Here is a 25,020-nt window from a genome sequence, read left to right on the forward strand (position 1 = left end):
GAAGATATCATTCCATGGGAGAAGATCTTCTCTGCATTGCCGTGGGTGTCCCCTCCCAGTCACCCACACAACCACTGTCATCTCCATGGTCACAGCATCTGCTTGGAGGTTCAGAGATAATGTGGATGGGGGTAGGGGGCCCTGGGGAGACAAGAGAGGTCCCTGTGTTTCTGGTACAGGCTGAGCAGTACAAAAAAGGAAATGTGGTTTCTTCCCCCACCCAGGGCAGCAGCGATGCATGTAGCCAACTCCCCCCTGTATGAAGTACCTGCAACTATAAAAGGTTTGCTCAGAAAAGGTTACAAATCTGCTTGGAATTGCAAGGAATCCTGAGCCTTCAGTGCTAGAAGGATAAGACATTTCTCTGCTGACTCAAAGAGAGGAAGTTCTGAGCCTTTCCCACCCCACAGTTTTAATTTCCTACTTCTTGGTGTACCATGCAAATTCCTCTGGAGAAACCTGCAATGCTCCTCTGGATGCTGGTCATCTCTCTTTCTTCAGCTCTTAAAGGTGAGAGCTCTCCCTTTTCTGGGAACAGGACACAGACATGGGGGGTGTTTTTGGTGCTCTCCCCTAACTGGAACCTGTTTAATTTCCAAAATACTTTGTCCTTTCCTGCCCTTCCATAGGATGTGTGGAGGTTGGAGGACTGATAGAAGGATGGATGTCTGATAATAGCCCTGCAGTTCCCCACTGCTGCACATAGAAATGATGTCCACCAGCCCTGGGGCTAGAAAGGGATGGGAGTCCAGGCTGGCTCTTTGTGACCTAGACAGATCTGAGCTCTGCCCTGCCATGGTAGCTTAACCTATCTTTCCAGACCCCCAGAGCATGCACTGACCTGATGGGGATGGGGAGTGGAGAGAGACAGGCTGTCTCAGGGCTGGCTCCAGCTGTAGATGGAGGAGAAGAAGCAGGAGCAGGAGATGTTTCTGATGCTGTCATGTCTCTCCTTGGCAGCAACTGCAAGAGGTAAGGCAGGTTCCAAGAGGGGTCTCAAGAGCACAGGGCCGTGGTGGGTTATCAGGGCCATGTTGGGCTACCAAGCCCATGGAGAGAGAAAGGTTGTGTGGCGGAACGGAAACAGCTTTGGAGCTCCTCTTTAAAAGGGAGAGGAGCAGGCTGTATCTCCACAGCTTTCTCCTTTCCCCCTCCCAAACACCCTGCCTCTGCTGAATGGGCTGCCTGTGGTGGTGGGGAGTAATCCTGATTGAGTGATACAACATGTGAAAGTGTTAGTGGGGCCTTTGGGCACCTTGCACACATCCTCTCTTTCTGTGACTGTGGCCACGTGCAATGACAGATGTGAGCCCTTAGGTGTGGCAGGTGCAGAGGGGCTGATAACACCCAAGGGCTCAGTGCACCTTTCCTGCCAGGCCTCTGACCTTTGGGTTTCACTTGTATCAACGGATTTTGTGTGGGGATTGCCAGGTTTGTCTCCTACATCAGCCACAGTTCTTCCTTATTGCAGTTTGGGGCTGCTGTTGACACACAAGCCACCACCCCTAGGAGCAGCTCCCAAAGCACACCTCTAGTTTTGTGCATCCTGCATCCTCAGGACCCACAGCACTCCAGTATGTGATAGCTTAGGACAGCTTGCAGGAGCCAGACAGAGACTAAGTGAAATCTTCCCTGGATCCCTGCTCACCCCAGGACTACCACATGCAGTGAACTTCTGCCTGCACTCTGCCTCCAGTCCTTCCTTCTCCACCCCAGGGCACTTAGATCCCCTATATAAGAAGAGTGAAGCACCAGTGGAAAGAGAGCTAGAGATTCCTGTGGTCCCAAGGGGAAGAAGAGGAGGGATGCTGCTGGGAAAGAGGGATTAGAGCAGGGGATGCCTCTCTTTCATCTGAGCCAGGGCTGGAAGAGCCTAGTGGAGCCCAGGAGGGTCCAAGCTCTGACCTGTACTCCTGAAGGGAGTCATGGTCTCACAAAGGGTGCAGATGAGCACTGATGGTAAGAGGAGGACCAAAAGGGTCACAGGCTCTGTCTGCTCAATTCTTGACTCACAGAAGGGAGAGGCAAGACCTGGGTTCTGCTCCTCTCTGTGTCTCTCTGGGGCTTATTTTCTCTTCTTCCGGCCCCAAAACAGAAGGACATGATCCCAAAGAAGATGGGTTCTTGGCTCTTGACCTTGTCCTGCACAGCATTGCTGGAAGGTGAGAGCCATGAAGGAAGGGTAGAGATATTGGGACTGAGAAGGCTTAGGCTGCCCCTGCCTACTTTGGCACACAACCACCCAACTCTAAATGTCACTACATAAGGTGAATCCATCATCCCTCCCCAGGTGGAGCGGAATGCTGGTGTAATGCAGATGAAGGAAATTTTCAGAGATGTTTCTGAGCATGGACTAAGGAGAAAACATGCTTAGACAAAGCCAATAAAGGAGCTGCACAGTCTCATTCTGAGCAGTCTTCTTATTTTCTAGGGGCAGGCTTGGGAAGGTTTAAAAGCCCCAAGAGAAGGTTAAAAGGTTTCTTGTCCCTCTGATGCTCATATGGAACTGACAAACCAATTCCCTGCATGTCCATGCCCAGCCTGTTCTCTGCAACCTCTGCTTGGGAATGTGTGTTCAAACATAGCTGGTGAAAGGACTGGGAAGAGCTGGGGACTCTATGCTCTCCTTCTGCTAAGCCTCTGGATTCATATTTAAAGATACGGCATCTTAACCCGGAATTACACAAGTTCTTGTAAGTCTCTTGCCTAAGCAGTTCTTTGTTCTGGGTTTGTGTACCTACAACCCCAGGATGGACTATTAAACCCATGAGCTTTCTCAGAGACGTTCAAATCTCACACCTGCTCTATTTCTTTCCAGCTACCCTTTCCCCGATAAAGATGGTGGCATCTGGTCCCAAGGAGGGGCAGGTCTCCGGCTCATTCTCACTCACTTGTACTGTAATGGGAACACCTCTGGATAGCCCTCGATATGACTGGAATTGTGTCCGTCAGACCCCAGGAGGACAGCTGCAATTTGTAGGCTGGATCTATCCTTTTGGGAATAACACAGGCTATGCCCCAGACTTCCAAGACCGAGTCACCTTCTCTGCAGATAAAATCAAAAGCAAGGTCTCCCTGCAGCTGCATGCCCTTACAGCCTTGGACACAGCCACCTATTTTTGTGCTAGGCAGCACACAGTAAGGCCAAAGCAGGGAGAGGAAGCACAAAAAGGGGGAGCACTGTGGTGGTGACAGGGTCCTTTCTCAAAATGACAGTTGCTTGAACTTGCTCTGAGAGATATCAGTGAGATCTGGGATTGATAGATGTTGTAACTCCTTATTTATCCATCAGTTACTGAATCTGCAGTAGAATTCGGCCTTTGTAACAGAAGTTACAAATAAAATTTCATGCATGAGTATTACCAAAGGTAAAGCTTTGTAAATGAAAAGGCCTTGTAACAAGGCTTCAGCCTGTCACTTACGCTAAGTAGAAGGGAACTATGGGAGAACGATTCATCTGGAATAGAGGGACACGAGAACCTGAGAGATTGCTGTGTGAGAACCTGAAAGACTGCTGCGTGACATTCACACATCCACCTTGTGGTGTTTGGTGGTTGGTTGATTTGGGCTTGTTGTGCCTTAAAATTATGTAAACTGATAACCAGTTAACTGCCTAAAAAGACCAGATGTTTTCCAATAAACAGTCTCCTTTGCCCCTGCCTGAGGTCCCTGCGTCTCTCATTAGCACCATAGCCGGCGAACGAATGCAAAACATGAGTAAGTCCCATGGGCAGATCAATCCCCAATTCCTCAGATAACACAGACACTTCACTTTCATTCACAGACTTCCCCACCATCACCACCTCTTTTTCACAGCTACTGTGGTGCTCCTTCAGTTGCAGAGAACAGGGACAGAGGGACCATCCTAGGGCATCTCTCTAGGCAGGGATGCTGTTTGAGCCAGTGTGAGAGCTGTGGGAGAGCACATAGCTCCTTCTCTGTGCAGCCCAGATCTGCCACAGCTGCCTGTCCAGCAATCTCCTGAAAAGAAGGGCATTGTACCTTTTGAGGATTTGTACCCACACAGCTCTGAGCATGGGGAGGATGGATGACTGCTTTATCACATGTTGGACCTGGGGAAGAGAAGGAACTGAAGATGGGGGGAACTTACCAATATATAAATACCTGAAGGGAGAGTGTAAATACAAAGGACAGAGCCAGGCTCCTTCATGTGGTGTCTAATGACAGGACAAGAGGCAATAGGCACAAATGGAAACACAGGGGGTTCCTGCTGCACTTAAGAAAACATTTTTTTTTACTATGACAGCAACCCAGCCCTGGCTCAGGTTGCCCAGAGAGCTTGTGGAATCTCCCTCTTTCAAGATACTGGACATGGTCCTTGGCAACTGTCTCTACTGACACTGCTTGAGCAGGGGGGTTGGACCCAGTGGCTCCCAGAAATCCCTTTCAACCTCAACCATTATCTGATTCTATGATTCTAAGCTGTTTTTTACAGTTTCCAGTTTAGGCGTACAGTGAGGCTAAGTGTGTATTGCCCACAGGCATGGTCACTGTGTGCTGCTGGCCACACAGACCAAGAAACACAGAGAACACAGCACTCATGCAAATAAGAACAGCACAAACAGCCTAATACATTTTCCCTCTCTGCCTGGTCAGGATGAAAGGCAGTTAATTGAAAACACATACATGCATATATTCACGTGTACACACTGTGAAGACCCACAGTAACTGACCCAGGCACTGAGGTCTATGTACTTCTGAAGCCCACGGTCTCACTTCACACTCCTCTGAAGTCCACGGTCTCATTTCCCAGACCTATGCACCTGTTGGAGACTGAAATGTTACAATTTATGGCTTAAACATCTTCAAGAAGGACTTCTGCCTATGTCTTGGGTTACATGGAAGGTGTAACCAAAAGTATGTATTCTATTACCATCTTCATAATCTGTTAAAACAGGTGGGGCAGTGCTCTTCTCCATGACTCAGCCCTGATAGCACCCTCCTCCGGGGAGGCTATCTCCACTAATGGGCCATCAAGGTCTCCCAGAATGACTCATAAAATTACATCATCCTATTGTGAGATGCTCCACCCCAGGGGACGAACCAAACATTTCTCCCAGTATATAAGCTGAGGCTTGGAACACTACGAGGCACTACCACTGGATTTCCAGAGGACAAGAGCTGGAGAACCACCACTGAACCTCCAGAGACAGACCAGTCTTTTCTACAGGATCGCTGCTTCAACACAACCACATCCATCACTCCAACAGGACCGTAGCCATCATTTAACCATACTGCTCCCACCACCCTGACCAACAGGGTGTCATGTCATATTCTGACTATGTCAGTTTAAGCCAGTGTTTCTGTATTATTGCTTTTATTTTAATTTTCCTATTAAATTGTAGTTCTGACTTGGAATCTCTTGCAACATATTTGTGTGGGGTTAATTTTTCCCCTGGTTTGCTTTCAAACTAGCACCGCCTATTACAGCAAAACTGTTCAAAAGCTGCAGAGAAAACCACCAAAACCCTGAATGGGGCCCTGACCTACACTGCTCACTGCCTGTTGATGAAGATAAAGTGACTCAACTCAGGTCTGGGGAGAAGATTACATTCACATGCTTAACACCTTCGGAGTGGAAACCATAGCCCCAGGGCTATCAGCTCGAACAGACCCTGACACCAAAGGGTGGGGGGGAGTGAGGCTTTGGGTGTGTAGTGGAAAAAGCCTCTGGTCTGAGGCAGGGAATGCCCATCCTTCCCTGTGCAGAGGAGCCCAGCTGCAGGGGCCCCTTCACCCTGGGAAAAGCTAATACACATGAAGCACAGTTGAGGGGGTGTCATGGCTCATCAAAGACCTCCCCAAAGGGGTCCCCAGAGCCTGCACCAGAGCACTGCAACATGATGCAACAGATTCACAGTGTTGCAAGGGACAGTGGCAAAACCCAACCCCTTCAGGAGGCACATGGACATTCCCACCTTCACAAAATGTATATTAATCCACTGGATTCTACACTGTTTGTCACCGCGGCGACAGTGGGGGACCCTTACCACTCAGAAGACCAATTGGAGGAGAACAGGATGTCACTGGGACCCCCAGAAGGGTGAAATATTTCTACCTAACTCCTGCCACTCTCTCCCTGTCCTCCCAGCTCCCTATGCACACTTCTTTTTCTATTTCTTTTTTCTTTCTTTCTCTTTGCCTCTTTTACTATTAAATAAAATATATCAAGTTTTTTGGTGCCAACATCTAACCTCATTTGGTTTTAGTCATATTTTTTTGATATATTTCAAACCTTTCTGGATTCAATCAATTTTATTCGCACAGACTTAGTTTCCTTTGCTCTCCTGGGTTTAAACCAGTTTGTAACAGCACCCCACTCACCCACAGACACACAAACTCCTTTGCCCCCTTTCCAGTTACAGGCCTCAGACATCCAGTTTGTGCTGTAGCTGACCCTGTATCCCCAGTCTCCCAATTCCCTCACACTCGAAAGGGCCTCTTTGCCAGCTTGTCTTACCTCTGGTCTGTACTCAGGTATTCTGTTTGAACCTCCTGCCCTCTGCTTTCAGTAGCCTAATCTCAGATTCCCTCATTTCTCCAGTGCTTGGCCCAGACTCAGGGCTCCCAGGCCTCTTATCCTCCTCACTGACTGGTCTGGCTTGACACTCAGTGCTGACTGGTCTGGCTTGACACTCAGTGCTGACTGCACACAGTGACATACACACACATAATATGCACTTACTCCAGTCTCTGCAGCTGCTGGTACCCCGGACACAGGGCTTCTTATGGCTTATGGCTTCCCCTCCAATAGCTGGCACCACCATGGCCCAGGGATTTATGATTCATAATCTTTTCCAGTTCCTGGCACTTAGATCTTCATACACACAAATGCGTACAGAATAGAGAGTTCCATCACTGATGAATATAGCTAGAAGTGGATTTTAAGAAATAGTAAACGACAGAATATGGAGATCACACGCAGGACATAGCCGAACAAATGAACTGACCAGCCTCCAGTGCACAAAACTGGTTCCTTTCCCTGCTTCCCCACATTTGTCTCTCCCTGAACCACCTTAATCCCTCCTTTCTTCCACATTTTTCTCTTCCCTTAACACATCTCTTGCATATTCTCGCAACCCTCTTAGAACACTTTGTAATAAAGTGTATTCATACCCAAATCCTCTTCCTGTTATCCAATAAGTCACTGACTTTTCATCCTCTTTTTGTTTTCAAGGCACCCTGGTACTAGTTCCCATGTTTCTTAACATTATAGGATAGGATAGTGAATTAGGGGGGTTAGAATTTACTAATTTAGGGGGGTTAGAAGCTGAATATTAATAATTTGGAACTAATTTAGGAGGCCAGAAGTTGGATAATGATTTACTAGAAGCTATTTGCTAAAACAATACATCGCTTGCTTAACAGTTTTTGTCCTTGCCAAGCAGAAGGGGAGGATGCAAAGAAGAATGTGGCACTATTGATCAAAATTACTGAGTGTGACTGAACATCCTGCTTTCGGACATCAGAACTGGTTCAAGTTAGTTTTAAGGTTTGGACTTGGACCAAGAACCAAGGGAGCATGCACAAGGAGATAAGGTGAAGAGTTTATCCTGAGGAAGACCACTAACTTTGTCCCTCATTTATCTTTGGGCCCCTCGCTCACAATTAATTCACGACACTGTTCTTGCACGAGCATATTTAAATGAACTTTGAACTCATTATAATACAAAGCAAGGATAAGTAATGAATATGTATAGGAGCATTGTGTAACTTCATGCATATGTAACCTGTAACCTAATATAAACCTAGTGAAGTGCTGCTGACGGTGTGCATGCCTTTGGAGGGGCTACCCCCCATCCACCCTAGCTGGAATAAAAAGCATACCTACTTCATAAGTTTTTGAGTTGTGGAGTCAGTCCGCACCTCAGTAGGACAGGACGGGATGGGATGGGATGGGATGGGATGGGATGGGATGGGACGGGACGGGACGGGACAGGACAGGACAGGACAGGACAGGATAGGATAGGATAGTTCAGTTGGAAAGGATCCACAGTTATCATGGAGTCCAACTGTCTGACCACTTCAGGGTTGATCAGAAGTTAAAGCATGTTGTTAGGGGCATTGTCCAAGTGCTTCTTCATCACTAACAGACTTGGGGTATCCACCTCCTCTCTAGGGATCCTGTACCAGTGTTTGACCACCCTTCAAGTAAAGCAATATTTCCTATTCTCAAGTCTGAATCTCACATCAAGCAGCTTTGAGCCCTTCCCACATGTCCTATCACTGGATCCCTGGGAGAAGAGCTTAGCACTTCCTCTCCAATACCCTCCTCAGGAAACTGTAGAGAGAAATTAGGTCACCCCTCCTTCTACTGTTCTCCAAACAAGACAAACACAGAGTTCTCAGGTGCTCCTTATGAGAAGGACATGCCTTCCAGCCCTTTCAGTAGCTTTGTTGCTCTGGACACGTTCAGGCATGTTAGCATCCTTTTTTAAATGTGGAGCCCAGAACTTCATGCAATACTCAAGGTCAGGCAATACCAACGCTAAGTACCATGGGATGATCATATCTTTTGTCCATCTGGTTCCACTGTGTTACATACACCCCAGAAAGGGTTTATCCCTCTGTCTGTCAGGGCAATGTGCCAGCTCACGTTAAACCTGCTGTCAACCAGCACCCGTCAAACCCTTTCTGCATGGTTGCTCTCTAGCCAATCCTCTCCCAATTTACAGTGGTGTCCAGTATAACTGCATTCCAAGTGGAGAATCCCGATGATGATTTGAATGCACTCATGAGGTGGATTCAGGGATAAGTAGATTCTGTGTTCTGTTTTGACCATTTAGATTAGTATTAGGTTACTGGTTTAATCTAATTAATTCCATTTTTGCTCAGTCTGTGTTCACAGTGGTTAGATAACAAATAGGTAACATTCCACTGGTCATGTAGAGAGATTTACAGACTGTGCTGTTGCCACTGACTCTGTCTGCAGCTTTCCAGGCTTTGGTGCCTAGCTGGGAGTGCAATGCAAGAAAGTGCCAGTGTTTGCAAATCTGTGTTTTATAAGAATTTGCAGACCTTTCCTTTTCAAAGTAAAACTGGAACTACAGTGTACTTGGCTTCATCACCAACCTGAACTACTGCCTGTTGGAAGAGATCGAACTCTATCCTCAGTCTTCATGCCTGCCTTTGTCTTTTCAGATGCATTTTACCAGACACTGATGCAAGTGTCTGCCCCCAAGGAGAAGTTAATCAGATCTCTCAGTCAATCACAGCAAATTTGGTTTGCCCATACAGAGTGATGTCTGTGTTTGGCATTGGATCTGTCAAATTCTTGAGGCACATTCAGAGCTCTAGGTGGATCTGTTAAAATAATTTTTTAAACTCTGCCCTGTCACCCAAGCCAAGTCACTGTCTCTTCTGGCAAAGCACGGCTAAGATCTCCCTGTGGATGTATGCTGTATCACCTTGTAGACACTTCTGTGCCACTCCTACTGACATGGGGAGGATTATATCAAAACAATAGAGTTATGGACTGCTCTGTTTTGGTTGGGAAAGTGAGCTTTATTATGGATTTATGGACTTCTGAAATGGGGGAATAAAGCAAGATACTGAAAAAAAATACACAACAATAAACAAAATACTTGAGTGTCTCACATACCTGTGCTTTGAAAAGGTGACTGTGCTATGATCTAGTGTGAATCCATCCATTTATCTATTGCACTAAGACTTGGACGTCACATCCTTCCTGAATGAAACTTCTGCCCCTGAAAAAAGTCTAGAACCCAGTCTTTTTTGCCACTGGCATCTGATGGTGCCTCTTCCTAAACATTCCTTTGCCCACATTCAGTAAATCCTGGTGTAGAAAAAAGAAATTGACTCAGCCTTTCCATCGCTGCTTTGAAGCAGTCACAAATCAGAGAACAGGAAGATTTTGCAATAAAGAGCAGAAGAGGGAGATAGAGGTTAAAAAGTGAAAATTTGTGACACAGATTAAAGCTATCCTGGGTAATTCTGAGGCTGTAGTGAAATGCATATTCTGTGCCTCTCCAGAATGACCTAGCTTCTTCTGATTGCTCCAGGTCTCTTCTCCTATGAGTGAGTGGCTGAGGACTCCTGCCTCCTTCTGACTTACCTTCATGTGTGAAATTAATTAATTTCTTTAGTATAAATGTATTTATGAAAGCTGTATGTTAACAAAGAAACAGAAATGCTTTTCGTAGGTGTCCATAGCTGCTTCAGTGTAGAAACATTTGTTCTCTGAAGAGTTTAAGGCTTTTTTGATGGATTTACATCTTTTCTATTTATTGATTCTTCTTCCTCCCTTGTTCTCAGATGCCTGTCAACCTTGTAGCATTTGTCCACATTTCCTGGCAGCCTTGAAGCATTTGTCCATATGCCCTATCAACCTTGTAGCATTTGTCCATGAGCGGGAGAAAGTTTCAAAGTCTCTCACCCCAAAGAGTTTTGGTTATGTTCTTACTTGGTAAGTAGCTGCCCATTTATAGACTGGACTTGTGACATAACTCTTCATAATTAACAAACATACTGGTCTGCTAGAACCAGATGGGCTCCATCTCTCTGTTAAGGGCGGAAGGTTTTTAGCTCGTGAACTGGCTGAACTCATAGAAAGGGCTTTAAACTAGGTTCAAAGGGGGAAGGGGATACAGCTGAGCTCTCTGGAAACAGGCCCAAGGATGGTAAGCCTGAGTTAGGGGTGAAATCAGTAGCCCAGATGAAGTGCATGTATACTAATGCACGCAGCATGGGTAACAAACAAGGGGAGCTGGAAGCCATGGTACAACAGCAAAGCTATGACGTAGTTGCCATCACGGAAACATGGTGGTATGACTCGCATAGCTGGAGCACTGCACTGGATGGCTACAAGCTCTTCAGAAGAGACAGAAAAGGGAGAAGAGGTGGAGGGGTGGCCCTTTACATTAGGGAGGTTTTTGATGCCATGGGCATTGAAATTAATGATGATGAAGTTGAATGCCTATGGGTAAGGATTAAGGGGAAGGCCAACAAAGCTGACATCCTACTGGGAGTCTGTTATAGACCACCCAACCAGGATGAGGAAGTGGACAACTTATTCTATAAGCAACTAGAGAATGTTTCAGGGTCACCAGCCCTTGTTCTTGTAGGTGACTTTAACCTACCAGACATCTTCTGGGAACTTAATACAGCAGAAAAGAGGCAGTACAAGAAGTTCTTGGAGTGGGTGGAGGACAATTTTCTGTTGCAGCTGGTGAGTGAGCCCACCAGGGGTGGGGCTACACTAGATTTGTTGTTTACAAATAGAGACGGGCTGGTGGGAGATGTGGTGGTTGGAGGACAACTGGGGCATAGTGACCATGGAATTATAGAGTTTTCAATAATTGGTGAAATGAGGGTGAACATCAATAAAACTTTTACTTCAGGAGGGCAGACTTTAACCTATTTAGGAGACTTATTCAGAGAGTTCCTTCGGAAGCAGCCCTTAAAAACAAAGGACTACAGAAAGGGTGGGCATAGTTCAAAAAAGAGATCCTGAGGGCACAGGAGCAGACTGTTCCAGTGCGACGAAAGATGAGTTGGCGAGGCAAACGTCCATCCTGGATGGACGAGGTCTTGAAGGAACTTAGGAAGAAAAAGAGGATATATCATCTTTGGAAGGAGGGTCAGGTCTCTCAGGAAGTATTTAAGGAGGCTGCTAGGGCATGTAGGAAGAAGATTAGGAAGGCCAAAGCTCAGTTTGAACTCAATTTGGCAACTTTTGTAAAGGACAATAAAAAATATTTTTACAAATATATTAATGACAAAAGGAAGGGCAAGACCAACCTTTGTTGTCTATTGGATGTGGAAGGGAATTTAGTAACTGCAGATGAGAAGAGGGCAGAAATGCTTAATGACTTCTTTGCCTCGGTCTTTATTGGAAAGACACATGGTGTTCAGGACAACTGTCCTCCTGGGTTGGTAGATAGTAGTAGTCAAGAAGAAGGATGGTCCTCCTGTTATCCAAGACGAGGCAGTCAGGGAACTGCTGAGCTGCTTGGACATTCATAAATCTATGGGACCTGGCATGAACCATCCCAAAGATGAGGAGCTGGCACATGAGCTGCAAGCACTTCATCAAATTTACCAACAGGCCTGGCTCACTGGGGAGGTTCCAGATGACTGGAAGCTGGCCAATGTGATGCCCATTTATAAAAAGGGTAAGAAGGAGGATCCTGGTAATTACAGGCCGGTTAGCCTGACCTCGGTACCAGGGAAGGTTATGGAGCAGTTTATATTGAGTGATATTACACAGCACCTACAGGATGGACAGGGGATTAGACCCAGCCAGCATGGGTTTAGAAGGGGTAGGTCATGTTTGACCAACCTGGTCTCCTTTTATGACCAGGTAACCCACCTGGTGGATGCAGGAAAGGCTGTAGATGTTGTCTGTTTAGACCTCAGCAAAACCTTTGACACTGTTTCCCACAGCATACTCCTGGAAAAACTGGCAGCCCACGGCTTGGAAAGGTGCACTCTTTGCTGGGTTAAGAACCGGCTGGATGGCCGGGCCCAGAGAGTGGTGGTGAATGGTGCTGCATCCAGAGTCACCAGTGGTGTCCCTCAGGGGTCTGTGTCGGGACCAGTTCTGTTTAATATTTTTATTGATGACATGGATGAGGGTATTGAATCTTTCATTAGTAAATTTGCAGATGACACCTAGCTGGGAGCATGTGTCGATCTGTTGGAAGGTAGGAGGGCTCTGCAGAGAGACCTGGAACGGTTGGATTGATGGGCAGAGTCCAATAAGATGAAGTTTAATAAGTCCAAGTGCCAAGTCCTGCATTTTGGCCACAATAACCCCCTGCAATGCTACAGGCTGGAGACAGAGTGGCTGGACAGTGCTCAGGCAGAAAGAGACTTGGGGGTACTGGTCAACTGCCGACTCAACATGAGCCAGCAGTGTGCCCAGGTGGCCAAAAAGGCCAATGGCATCCTGGCCTGTATCAGAAATAGTGTGGCCAGCAGGACCAGGGAAGTCATTCTTCCCCTATATTCGGCACTGGTGAGGCTGCACCTCCAGTGCTGTGTCCAGTTCTGGGCCCCTCAATTCAGGAAGGACATTGACACACTTGAGTGCGTCCAGAGGAGGGCAACAAGGCTGGTGAGGGGCTTGGAACACAAGCCCTATGAGGAACATCTGAGGGAACTGGGGTTGTTTAGCCTGGAGAAAAGGAGACTCAGAGGTGACCTTATCACTCTTCACAACTTCTTGAAGGGTGGTTGTAGTGAGGTGGGGGTTGTTCTCTTTTTCCAGGCAACAACTGGCCTGCTGTGTCAGGGAAGGTTTAGGTTGGATATTAGGAAAAGACTTTTCCCCCAGACGGTTATCAGGCACTAGAACAGCTTCCCAGGGAATGGTCAGAACTCCAAGGCTGCCGGAGCTCCAGAAATGTTTGGACAAAACTCTCTGGACAGGGTGGGATTGTTGGGGTGTCCTGTGCAGGGTCAGGAGCTGGACTGGATGATCCTTGTGAATGCCTTCCCACTCAGCATATTCTGCGATTCTATGATTCTGTGGAAATAATCTGACAGTTAATGTGTCAAGTTCTTGACATTCTTAAAAAAATATCCTCCCTTCAATCTCTAGAAGTGCATGTAAAATACATCTGGAATCAAGTATTTTGAGTTAAAAGGGCTGTTACAATCCAAATTGACCCATATTCAATGTCACCAAGTATGGGCAATGTTTCAGTAAGACTTGTGTTATTACCTCAATCTACCATAAAGGTGATGCTGGCACTGCTATTTTTAATAATATTTTTATTATTTTTAATAGTAATATTTTTAATATTTTTAATAACAGCAATTGCTGTGTGGTTTGATTTTCCAGAAACAAAAGGGCTGAGGAAGAAAAATGCAGCATTCAAAAGACATCAAAGAAGAGGTGTCACCTGATACTGAAATGAAAAGATATTTTTGTATGACTGTTCATCACTGTGTGGACTAGGTGCCACAGTGGTTAAAGGGGACTGAACCACCTTGCACAAACTGACTTCTGAAAAAGCCTTAAGCTGCAACACTCTTCTCTTCCTCACAACATCGTTTTCCCACAGACAGCTGCATCCTGAAGAACACATCTGGTGCCAACTGGGATTCAAGCTATGGGACTATATGCCATGCCAGTTTTTCTGGCACTCAGATACAGATGTTCAGTTCCAGATAATTTTATTTTGAACCTATAATTATCAAATGAAATTCTGCAGATTCATTATTTTTACTTTTGACAGTTTGGAAGTTTCCATCTATGTTTTATTTCAGTGAAACAAGTGGTTCTAAAGAAATTTGTCACTTCCCAAGACACAAAAAATAGCTGAGTCAATTGCACTTGGTGCATGACCCTCTTCACAACATTCAGATGACTCCCTCAAATGCAGGGCCTGGGAGCTAGGGTAGAAGATTTTAACTCCACTTGGCACATCTGTTTTTTCCTGACCAGCTCTGCACTCTATCAGTGAGCATCATCACTGAAATGGGCCCCTCTATCTTCCTCTCAGCTCACAGCAAACAATGCCCCTCTATCCATGATCTCAATCTAGTGCTAAAATTCTCCCACCCTTCCTGCCTTTTCCAGATCTGTTTCTCCTTCAACTCACTGACTCAGGAAATCATGCATTAATCCTCTCTTGAGCTGCATGATCAATGTTTTTCTCCATGGCCCAGGTTGTGATCTTTTCTTTGCCCACAACAATTGCAGTTTCTTTCCATTCTTTATATCCTTAGGGACTATTGCAAGGAACATTGTGAGTTTCTGACAATACCAACATGCCTTACTATCATAACAAATCTAAGTTCATGCATTCGTTCTTAAACACCTTCATGGGCTATAGATTGCTCGGGGAGGTGGGATCTGCAGAATCTCCATTGCTGCTAACTCTAAGCAGGCCTTAGGTCTTTCCTGGAGTCAGGCAGGCAACTAATAACTTCAGGGAAGAGAGCAGGGCTCATCCACTCTGGGACCTTTTCCATGGTGGCCTCTTTATGCCCTGGTCAGTAGCTCGAGGTGTTCTCCCACCTCCTTTTTGGTGTATGTTTAACTCTCACAGCCAACTTGCAACACACTACTTTAACAGAGGATCAGACCAGCAGTTTTGTACCCTTTCCCCTTGCTGACCTTCCACTTGAGTAGATCAATCCTATGCTAGCTCAAGATTGCCTTACAGTCTCCTGATACAAGTAATTTTTTTTCAGGATGCTAATAAATTTCTCTTCCTTCCTGCCCTTCTCCACCTTGACAGCAGTTAGAGATTGATATTAAGTCATATTACCTTGGTACACCATCTGTTAGTAGGTCTTTTTTTCCCTATAAAGCTGCTAACATGTTAGCTTTGACTTGCTACCTCAGGATAACAGAACCATGGCATGTCCATTTCCTAGGATTGCTGCATTTGAACACTGCCTAGGGTGGGGGAAGTGGTACTCATACACTTATCCTACTGTAAATACTAAATGATTCATGTTTCAGTTAAAGGTATTTTGCATGTATTGTGGCTGTGTTTGCATCCTTGCTATGTTTTAGAGCCTCTTAAATAACAGTCAGGCAGGATCTCACCACCACAGCTTCCCTGCTTTTATTGAAGTGGCAGCTGCTTTGCTGTCCAGCCTACACATGAAGGATGTACTCAAACAAAATCTATCTTTGCTTGCATGTTATGCTCCACACAACTCTTCAGTTTCAGGTGGCACTAAGGATGCAGAACTTGCCTTTCATACAGGATTTGATCAATCCGTTTTGCACCATCCAGGACAAAATCTTTGTTTAATAACTCCTCCTATGGAAAAACATTTCTCTAGCTAATAAAGAACAATTTATTTTTCACTTGTAAAAATACCAAAAACATGATAAAGACTTCCTGAGTGTCCTAGGTTGCAATATAGATGTAGTTAAGTATTCTATTACCACCAGCTGTGGGCCGTTAGCTGCTATCACCTGCTAATGACCCACTCCGGATGACAGGCAATGGGCCATCCGTTAGCTGTTACCAGCTGCTAATGACCCACCCTGCATGACAGGCAATGGGCCATCAGGGACCCACCGTGTGACTCATGGACTTATCTCATCCCATTGTGGGATGCTCTGCCCAGGAGGGAGGAGCCAGGTGTTCCCACCTGGATATAACCTGGCCTTGGAACTGCCTGAGCTAGCCCTGTCTACTGGGTTCCCAGAGGACCAGAGCTACCACTGGATCTTCAGCTGGAGACTAGACCTTCACAGGATCACCGCTTCAACTGGACTACTTCAGTTGGACTGCTACTACCACCCTAACAGGGTGTTAGGTTGTATCTGACTTTGTCAGTGCTTTTCCTTGTATTATTTCACTTATTTTTAATTTCAATCTTGACTTGTGATCTCCCACTGGTTTTGTTGCCCGAACCGAGGAAACACAAAACAACCGAAGTTATTTTATGCGGTGCTTTATTGAGGGCCCTGGGGACCTGAGGACTAATGTCCAAAGTCAGAGCCCCAACCTGCTACAAAATCACTGAGTATATATATGTTTTCTTTCCAAATTGCTTCATCTTAACGAATTTGATTTCTAGACACATCTACCTGATTTATGATTACATTGTGACTTTGTTTTTCATTAACTGAACATTCTTTATCATCATTAATCTACTACACCCTATTAGATAAGTCACACACTTCACTTAGCAGATTACTTAAATAAACAAACTGTTCTATAGCTACATTCCTTAGACAAGTCTTTCTACCCTCATCAGTATGCTCTATTGATCCTTTTGATCGCTACTGGCAACTTCGCTACACAACAGTGTTTACACTCAGGCCTACTGATCCCTCCAAGCCTTAGCATGACTACTACTAAAGTTTTTATTCATGGTTTTGCAACAGTTTGTTTTCAAACCAACACACTGAGCCAGAAGATGACCCTCAGCACTGTCCCATCAAGAAAGGTGACGACTCAAAGACCCAGATTGAGTGTATTCCTTTTCTTTCTGAGCAACAAAAAGCAGAGCATAGAAAAAAAAACCAACATCAGAAAATAACATCTGTAGCTCTGAAGAGTTGTGCTAATTACTGTAGAATAATACTCAGACTGTGTTTTTTTTCATTAGACTAAAATTTGAGCTTTCGCAGGGCAACCTTTTCATCATAAACTTACAGTTCCTGAGCAGATTTAAATTCCTTCTTTTTTTTTCTTTTTTCTTTTTTTTCTTTTTTTTTTCCCAGCTTCAGGTCCTTATTTTAAAGTCTATGTGATTTCTTACTTGGTATATATGGCATATGACTCCATGTCTCACATGAAATGTTGTACAGGAAAAGGGAAGGAAGCAGCACTTTTTGTAACTAAGTATATCACTGTGTTGAGAACTTGGAGTAGCACAGTGACACAGACAAAGTGAGGTCTCATTCAAAAACCTGAGACTGTCAAAGAACCAGTACATTTTGAGGAGGAATGGGAAAAGAAAATGTATTGAAGAAGAGAGCTACAGAATACCTAGGAGTACTTATTTTGGAGTATACTGCTTATTGAAATACTAGAAAAGAAAAAGGTTTCAAAAGCTTTGGCCGGGATTAAGTTGTTTAAAATCACAACAAAGTAATGTTTTCTGTCCTCGTGATTTTTTGTTACTTTGGAGCAACTCACAGCAGTCCATGTGTAGACCCTTTGGACAAACTGGCAATTTATTCTCTGGTGTTACGCATCTTTAGAGTATGGTGAGGAAGGTGGGTTTATTTTACTATGTGCAAACAGCGTGGCAACAGACAAGCTCGTATTTGGAACTGGAGCCACTCTTTCAGTTGAGCCAAGTAAGTTCCACTTGTCTTACTAATAATGTATTTCTGAAGTTTGTGGTGAGGCAGCAAAGGGACTGTGTGATGTGACAACATAATGAGATACTTCTCTTGCCTCAGATCTCTTGAACATGCATTCTCCAGCCAGATGTTTGAGTTCAGCTCATATTTAGTTTTAAAAGGTTTCAGGACCAACAAAGATAGTCTCCTAGCAGAGCTAGTTTCCTAGCACAAATACACTAGCATTACTTCAGAGATTCTCTCACAGCCACTGTGCTAAATTTTGTTATTGATGCCCAGTGCGGATGAAGTCTTAAGCTCAGCTTCAATGTGGGGTATAAGAAGGTGCTTGCTTTCTTTTTTTGTAACAGTAAGTGGTGTGGGAAGTTAGAAACAAACTGTAAAGTGTTTCAGTAGAAAGTAGTTCTCATGGAAAGACAAGGTATATTAGGGTTTTTTTGCAGCAACTTCTTGAAATGTGAGCAAGCCATTAACATTTAGAATTTTTCTGGAATACAATCTTTGTAAGGATGGGCCATTTTCCCCAGATTTTGTGTGAAAGTGTGAAAGTTTGGGCAACAGGTGAGTTTGTTGTGTTGATTTTTGTTGTCCTAAAACATTCAGTTGCCCACAACCCCTTGAATACATGCTCCCCAGGCAGGCATGTGACTCTTCTAGATGCTAATTAACATCTGAAAGCCCCATACAACTATCCAGCTGAAGCACGGAATGACTCCACAACTCAGATAGTTATGAAGTAGGTATGTGTTTATTCCAGCTGGGGTAGCCCCTCCAAAACTCCTCACACCCTCAGAAGCACTTCACTTGGTTTATATTAGGTTACAGATTACATATGCATAAAGTTAGACAAAGCCCCTATACATATTCATTATCTATCCCTGCTTCGTATTATAATGAGTTCAAAGTTCATTTAAATATGCTGGCACAAGCGCAGTGTCTCAGATTAATTGTGGGCAGGGGTCCCAAATGATTGATGACGGAGTATTCCTCACAATGAACTGTTCACCCTGTTCCCTTGCGCATGCTCCCTTGTTTCTTGGTCCAAGTCCAAGCCTGAGAACCAACTTGTACCAGTTCTGGGGTCCAAGGGTGGGATGCTCGGTTACACTTGGTGGTTTTCTCACAATTATTTGGCTCTCTTCTCTCCATCCTCCCTGATACCAGGTAGGCACAAATTCATTACGTGAATAATAAATGGATTCCAGCAGGCATATCTTAGTAAATCATTATCCAATCTCTGGCTCTCTAAATCAGTTCAAAATATTATTATTACTATTATCCAGCTTCTAGTTCTTTTACATTAATAATTTCTATTTTACCCTAAATCACAGCTACCTTTGAAATTTAAGGAATCTTACATGCCTGTACTGGGATAGATGAATGCAGCTTCATTTCCTCTGGGAGTAGGGAATACAAAGAGGATCAAAATTACAAAGGACCTTAAGAACACTGCAGCAGCTATGCCTCCTGAGAATCTTCGAACACAAAAGACACAATACTTCCTTTAATCACTACACAATTTTTGAGACATCTCCTCCTGACAATTCAGTAAGAGAATAGCTAAGGGATTACCCCATTCATTCCCTGCATACTTTTCATTGGAGGAAGCCAAGATTTATAAGAGTGGGGAATGTGTAGCCAATTCCATATTTTGTAAAATTAGAAGGAAATAGAAGTATGATTTTTTATGCAAGTCTAATAACTGGTTTTTATGTGCAATAAAAATGTAACTGCTCCTTCCTCACCAACCTTCTCACTGTAAAGATACCTTAAAGATCTACAAGAGGTTTCTTTTGGAAGGGACAGACACACAGAAGACAGAATAAATGGTTTGTTTGGAATGGCACTGAACTCCTCTATTAGACACCCTAGTGTTATCCTTTAGGATGGCTCAGCATGATGGTTTCATAACTTGGAAACTTCTCCAGAATTCACATAATATTGTTCTCTTGTCAAGAGAGGCTTATATGCCTGGGTCAAGGTCCACACAGAAATATTATAGAAGCTTTCAAAGAATGGAATTTGGAAAGATAACCTCCTGGAACAGAACACTTGTTAATAAAAGGTTTAACCCCATATTAAATTTTAGAAACATTACCTTGTATCTTCACATAATTCCATTCATTGGAACAGAATTGTAGAATGGAGCAACAAATTGTCTTCTCTTCCTGTGTGCTATGGTTAAGCCTTTTAGCCATATAAGGTAAAGGATTTTTGGGTAATTAAAAAAACCCAAAAACTGTTAATATGTATCATGGTACAATCATATAAGGACATTCTTGAAGTAAATAGTCTTTTTCACATCTATATTGTTTTGAATTAAAAATTAATATGAGAATTTACATTGTATTATTAAAATTTCCCTTCCTCATTTCAAGATCCATTAGTTAAAGGCATTCATATATTTATCTATATCTCAATCTATCTATATGTATGTATGTATATAAGGTCTAGTAAAAACAAGCTTAGGAGCCCAAGGGATTAAAAGCTGCAATGAAAATCCCACCCTTATACTCCCTTTCTCTCTTTGATCTGTGGTTTACATGTTTATATGGTAAACAGGAGAGAGAAATAGACGTAGAAAGACACTCAGCTGTCAGGGGGCAGATGTGGCTGGACCATATCTGAAATATAGATTGTTTAGTTCTCAGAAAAATATGCAGAGAAATAGTCATCACAAAACAATGCTTCTTTTTCAGAGAGTCAAGAAGAGTCTGCCCCAGAACTCATTGTGCTCGTATCAAAGGAACCTAAACAACATGACAAAAAAATGAGCGTGGCTTGTTTGGCAAGGACTTTCTATCCTAAGAATGTCAGCCTTGATGTGCCCAAGAGTGATGTTTTGTATGACCTGAAGGCACCTCTTGTCACATCTGAGGGGGTGTACAGTACCATGAAGGTTGTTGGTGTGGAGGAAGGTGCAGAGGTGACCTGCAAGGCTACGCACAAGGGAAGCAAGGGTAAAGCCAGCATAATTCTGCCAGGTACAGTGTTGTGGTCTAAATGCCCTATGATTCTGGGAGATGCATCTTCCACAATTTTCTTCTGCCCTTTGATAATCCAGCAAGGAAAATAAGTGCAGACAGAAACATATTTAGGCACTGAATTAGGTGAAGACAAAAGATTCAAAAACACCTAGCATATGTGACCTTAATTCAAGAAAAAAACAAACTAACCTAAAACTCCTCAGTCCCAAAAAAAAGAAGAAAAACAATCCTCTATTATTGGTGAGTTTATCTTTATTTAATATAAAAGAGTTGAAGGATTCACATACCTACTAGAAGAAAATTCAAAATAACTTCTTTGAAAACATAAAATGAAAAAAGGACATGTGATTTTCCCCCAGATATTTTGGTTACTTTTTGATCACTTTTTAAATTGCTATTTTTCTTCAAAAGTAAAACTCCACAATCCTGGGGCGGGGTGGGGGGGAGCGGGTCTGCAATTACAGGCAAAAAGCTAATTTTTCACTTCAAATTAGTCACTTCAAATTAGTCATTAATTAATGACCTGCCATCTGATTCTCCATTACTGCTTAACAACTGCTGCAGAAAAAGCTATAGGCATGTTTTGTGTAATTCTTGTTGTGTATAGTTCGGATACAACACATAGTCTCTGTTTTTCATTCAACAGAAGCAAAAACTGAAGAATTCAAAACAGTTAATATTTGTGACATTATAGATGCTTCTAAAAAAGGTTAGTTGCCCAAAAGAATATCAGTGTACTGTTGGGGATTCAATTACAATGCATGAATATGCACTGTAGAGAAATGTCTGAATTGGAGATACTTATTAAGCCATAGGATGCACTTTTTGTGGGCACAGTACCAAAACGTGAACAGTTGCTTTCTCTGGTGCAGAAATAACCAAATTGGAAGTATTTATTGTGAAGTAACTTGCTCTTTCAGGCTAACAAATACCCTGACAAATTTGCATGAGATAAAACAGCAATGTAAAATCAATCCTCTGCTGATCCCTGAACTTTATAAATTCCACTCTCCTATTTTCATTAGTTCCTGCTTTCCTCATCCAGCTATGATGTGTGGATTTTCATTCTTTTTGGGGGATGACTGGGGCTGCATGGTGATAATATCAAGATGACACTTTCTTTCCTCCTTTTTTTCTTCTTCTTAAAGCAAATATCGCAATGGAGAAAATGAATATGCTGTTTATGGCTGTTTTGGGTTTCAGAGTCCTGCTGGCAAAAAGCATCACCTTCAATGCACTCATGACTATCAAGCTGTTACTCTTCTGAGGTGGGAAATACATCATTCAGTCCCTGGAAACACAAGAGGCAAAATCAGTGACCCTTTGCATCTTTGTGTAATCCCACAAGGAGGGATATCAGTTCAGTTGTTCCTGTTTCTACTGGATAAGTTAATGTAACCCCCAAATTGCACCGCATCCCCAAATCAGGCTAATCCAGAGCATCTCACATTCTATTGGAAACCTGCTGGTTGTTTCAAGTGGCAAAGCACAAAGTCTGGATAAATGTCCAAATCAGCAAGAATATAAAAGGAGAATCCCAAAAGCCAACAAAAGTGAAAAAAGAGGCAGGAAATGGAGGAGGGAAAATTACAAAGATTAAGTAGCCAAATGACCAAAATATATTTGCCCTCTCTATTCCCGATTAACAGAAACTCAGCACCATTGCATTTAGATGTGAATAAGAATTTAAAAGAAACATTGTTTGTTCTTTCAGGTACTGCGTGAGGCAGCAATGGGCTGAATAAGTGCAGGAAAGAACACACATCAGGATAACAATATGTGTAATCCCCGCTACCAGTAAACACCTGAAGAATCAACAAATTCCCCACTTTCTGCAGATCTGTGAATCTCTTTACTTCACCAAGGTGCTCTTCAGTCAACACCATCTGGAATCCTTTTTAGACACTGAACATTTGCCTAACTTCGAATAATTAATGGAACAATTTCTGTTATTTCTTATTTCCCTCATCCCTCTGTTAAGCTGGAATACTTAGCTCTCCCACTCTTATACCTACTGCACTGAGGCATCCAAATTGCTTCAATAGTTTTAAAAAGTTGAAAGTGAACTTTATACTTAGTATGTTTTAAAAATACCATCTCTGGCCATATTATGTTGTTGTCTACAGAAGTAATACTTTTCTGCTTTGGGAACACAGGCACAGGGGAAGAACTGTATAAATTTCAATTTTTAGAGGATTTAATCAGTGGCAATTTTCTAGGGCAGGTAACTAGATTTCATTTGGATATGAAGGAATCCACTTCAGACAGGTGTACAGTAGTGTTTTCATTTCTATTTTTTCTTCTTTTTTTCTTTTTTGAAGTATATGGTACCTCTATTTTAGATTTTCTAATATAGACCAAAAATAAGTTTCATTATGTTTGCTTTGCACTATGACCTTTCTTCTGAAATTTGGATGAAAATCTTTGAAATTCCACTGTCCTACTCAGTGACTGCTGAGAACTAGAAAATTAATTATTGGAGTCTAGATTTCCTTTTTATTAAATTTGTCTCTCTTGAGTTTCCACAGGGAAAGAAGAAGACTTCTTTGCATATTTAAAAGATTTCAGGACACCTGTGAATTCTGGCCCTATTGGGTTTAAAGGAATTTTAATTTCTCATGGCCCTTCAAATTATTCTTACTCCGACTCCAAATTGTGAATCATAACAAAAAGAGAGATGGGTCTAAAGAGAAAAGGTGAGAGAACAGGCTGCTGATTTTCAGCTCCCCAGTACTAGGAAGGGGCCAACAGGAAACACTGGGGTGTTCTGTAGATCACCAAGCCGTTGGCTGGCAGTCACAAAAACCCAACATTCACTTCTGTCTCAAAAGCTGCTAGCTGACAGGATGCTTGTGGTTCAAGCACACCAACTCTATCATGCTATTCAAGACACAGTCCCCCTTCTTTTTAAAAATGTGTTAACCACTTCCCAGGGGCAGGGCTCACAACATTTCTCAGATGCTGATTGAAATACTTTTGACCCCAAAAAGGCCCCCAGAAGGGTGCATGGCGAAATCTATTTAACTAATCTTGACAAGTTTAGTCATTCAAACTGTCACTTCAAAAATTGTAACTTTCTGTGGCAAAGCCACTGTCTCGGGGTCCTGCAGCTCTGTGGTTTGGTCTCAGGAGTACATACCTAGTGTGGAAAACCATGGTAGCCATGATTTTGTTTCCTAGGCATCCCAAGAGCCATACGGACATGTGGAGCAAGCTGACAACAAATGTCCCTTGAGATAGCCTCCTTTCTGTCCCAGTTAAGCAGACAAAACCAGACTGCTCTCACACCACTCATCTTCTACTGCATCTTCTCTGCAGATGGTAACCAGCACCCTGGTGACCTTCCATCCCCAAGCATGGTGCTGTCCTGAGCAGCTCTATAACATCCTCCTGCAAGTGGGGCAGCCCCAGGCCAAACTGGCCTATGCGACGTAGAACCTGCAGAAGAAGAGAGCTGTCCTGCAGCATCCCTGAGTTTTCAATATAATCCCAAGAACTTTGAGAGCAGGGTCTTTGCACGGTACAGATGTTATGTACCTCACTGAATAGGCAGCTTCTTCCTGTGGCTCTCTTCCACAAGGGTATTGCTCCTTCTTGCTTCTGTGGGTCCAGTGCAAACTCACAGAATCACAGGACTGGTCAGCTTGGAAAGCGCCACAGTGGGTCATCAGGCCCCACCTACCTACTCAAGCAGGATCATTCCAAAGCACATAGCACGGGATTGTGTCTGGACAGTTCTGGAATACTTTCAGCGAAGAAGACTCCACACCATCTCTGAGTAATCTGTGCTTGGTGACTGCCCAGCGAACAAGTTCTTCCTCATATTCAGGTGGAACTTCCTGGGCATCAGTTCCTGCCCATCGTCTCATCCCATTGCTGGGCCCCACAGAGCAGAGCCTGGTGTGACCTCTTCCTGCAGACACTGACAGAGGCATGAAGTCACCTCTCAGCCTTCTCTCTAGGCTGAACTGCCCAGGCTCCCTCAGCCTTTCCTTGCAAGGCTGGAACCTGCTGCAGGGGCTGCAGGTCTCTCTTGTCCTGAGGAGCACTTGGCACAGCACTCAAGATGTGCCTCACAGGAGTGAAAACAGGGACAAGGTCAGTCCCTGACTTGCCAGCAATGCTCCTCTGGATGCTGCTCAGGATTCTTGGCCGCCAGGACACACTGCTGACTCAGGGACAGCTGATTGTCCACCATGACCCCCAACCTGTGCTAGTCATTGGGGTTGTTATTCTTCAAGTGCAGGACCTGCATTTGTC

The 25,020-nt window shown here is 43.8% G+C and overlaps 1 protein-coding gene across 2 annotated transcripts; it reads left to right on the top strand.

Annotated features, from left to right (window-relative positions):
* The first annotated feature begins 249 nt into the window (after positions 1-249).
* LOC146432977 (uncharacterized) lies at positions 250-23,234 on the top strand. 2 transcript variants are annotated; one of them, XM_085071199.1, is made up of 7 exons: positions 250-510; positions 2,819-3,138; positions 17,671-17,767; positions 20,473-20,757; positions 21,407-21,469; positions 21,909-22,023; positions 22,185-23,234. In XM_085071199.1, exons 1-7 carry the CDS (start codon positions 438-440, stop codon positions 22,261-22,263), a joined length of 1,032 nt encoding a protein of 343 aa, XP_084927325.1. In that variant the 5' UTR covers positions 250-437; the 3' UTR covers positions 22,264-23,234. The 2 variants fall into 2 exon arrangements, 1 of the variants encoding a protein (XP_084927325.1); XR_014854381.1 differs by lacking the exons at positions 2,819-3,138; positions 17,671-17,767; positions 20,473-20,757; ... (1 more) ...; positions 21,909-22,023; positions 22,185-23,234 and adding an exon at positions 4,919-5,389.
* Positions 23,235-25,020: the final 1,786 nt, after the last annotated feature.

Source organism: Lichenostomus cassidix, chromosome 10 (genome assembly GCF_008360975.1).
Source record: "Lichenostomus cassidix isolate B80296 chromosome 10, HeHo_3.0, whole genome shotgun sequence".
In the NCBI taxonomy this organism is placed as follows: domain Eukaryota; kingdom Metazoa; phylum Chordata; class Aves; order Passeriformes; family Meliphagidae; genus Lichenostomus; species Lichenostomus cassidix.

Excerpts from the sequence above, each read along its gene's own strand:
- LOC146432977 (XM_085071199.1), top strand. The coding sequence starts at position 438 with ATGCAAATTCCTCTGGAGAAACCTGCAATGCTCCTCTGGATGCTGGTC. Across the intron at positions 511-2,818 it reads TCTTTCTTCAGCTCTTAAAG|CTACCCTTTCCCCGATAAAG; the intron begins GTGAGAGCTCTC and ends ATTTCTTTCCAG. Across the intron at positions 3,139-17,670 it reads TTTGTGCTAGGCAGCACACA|TATGGTGAGGAAGGTGGGTT; the intron begins GTAAGGCCAAAG and ends GCATCTTTAGAG.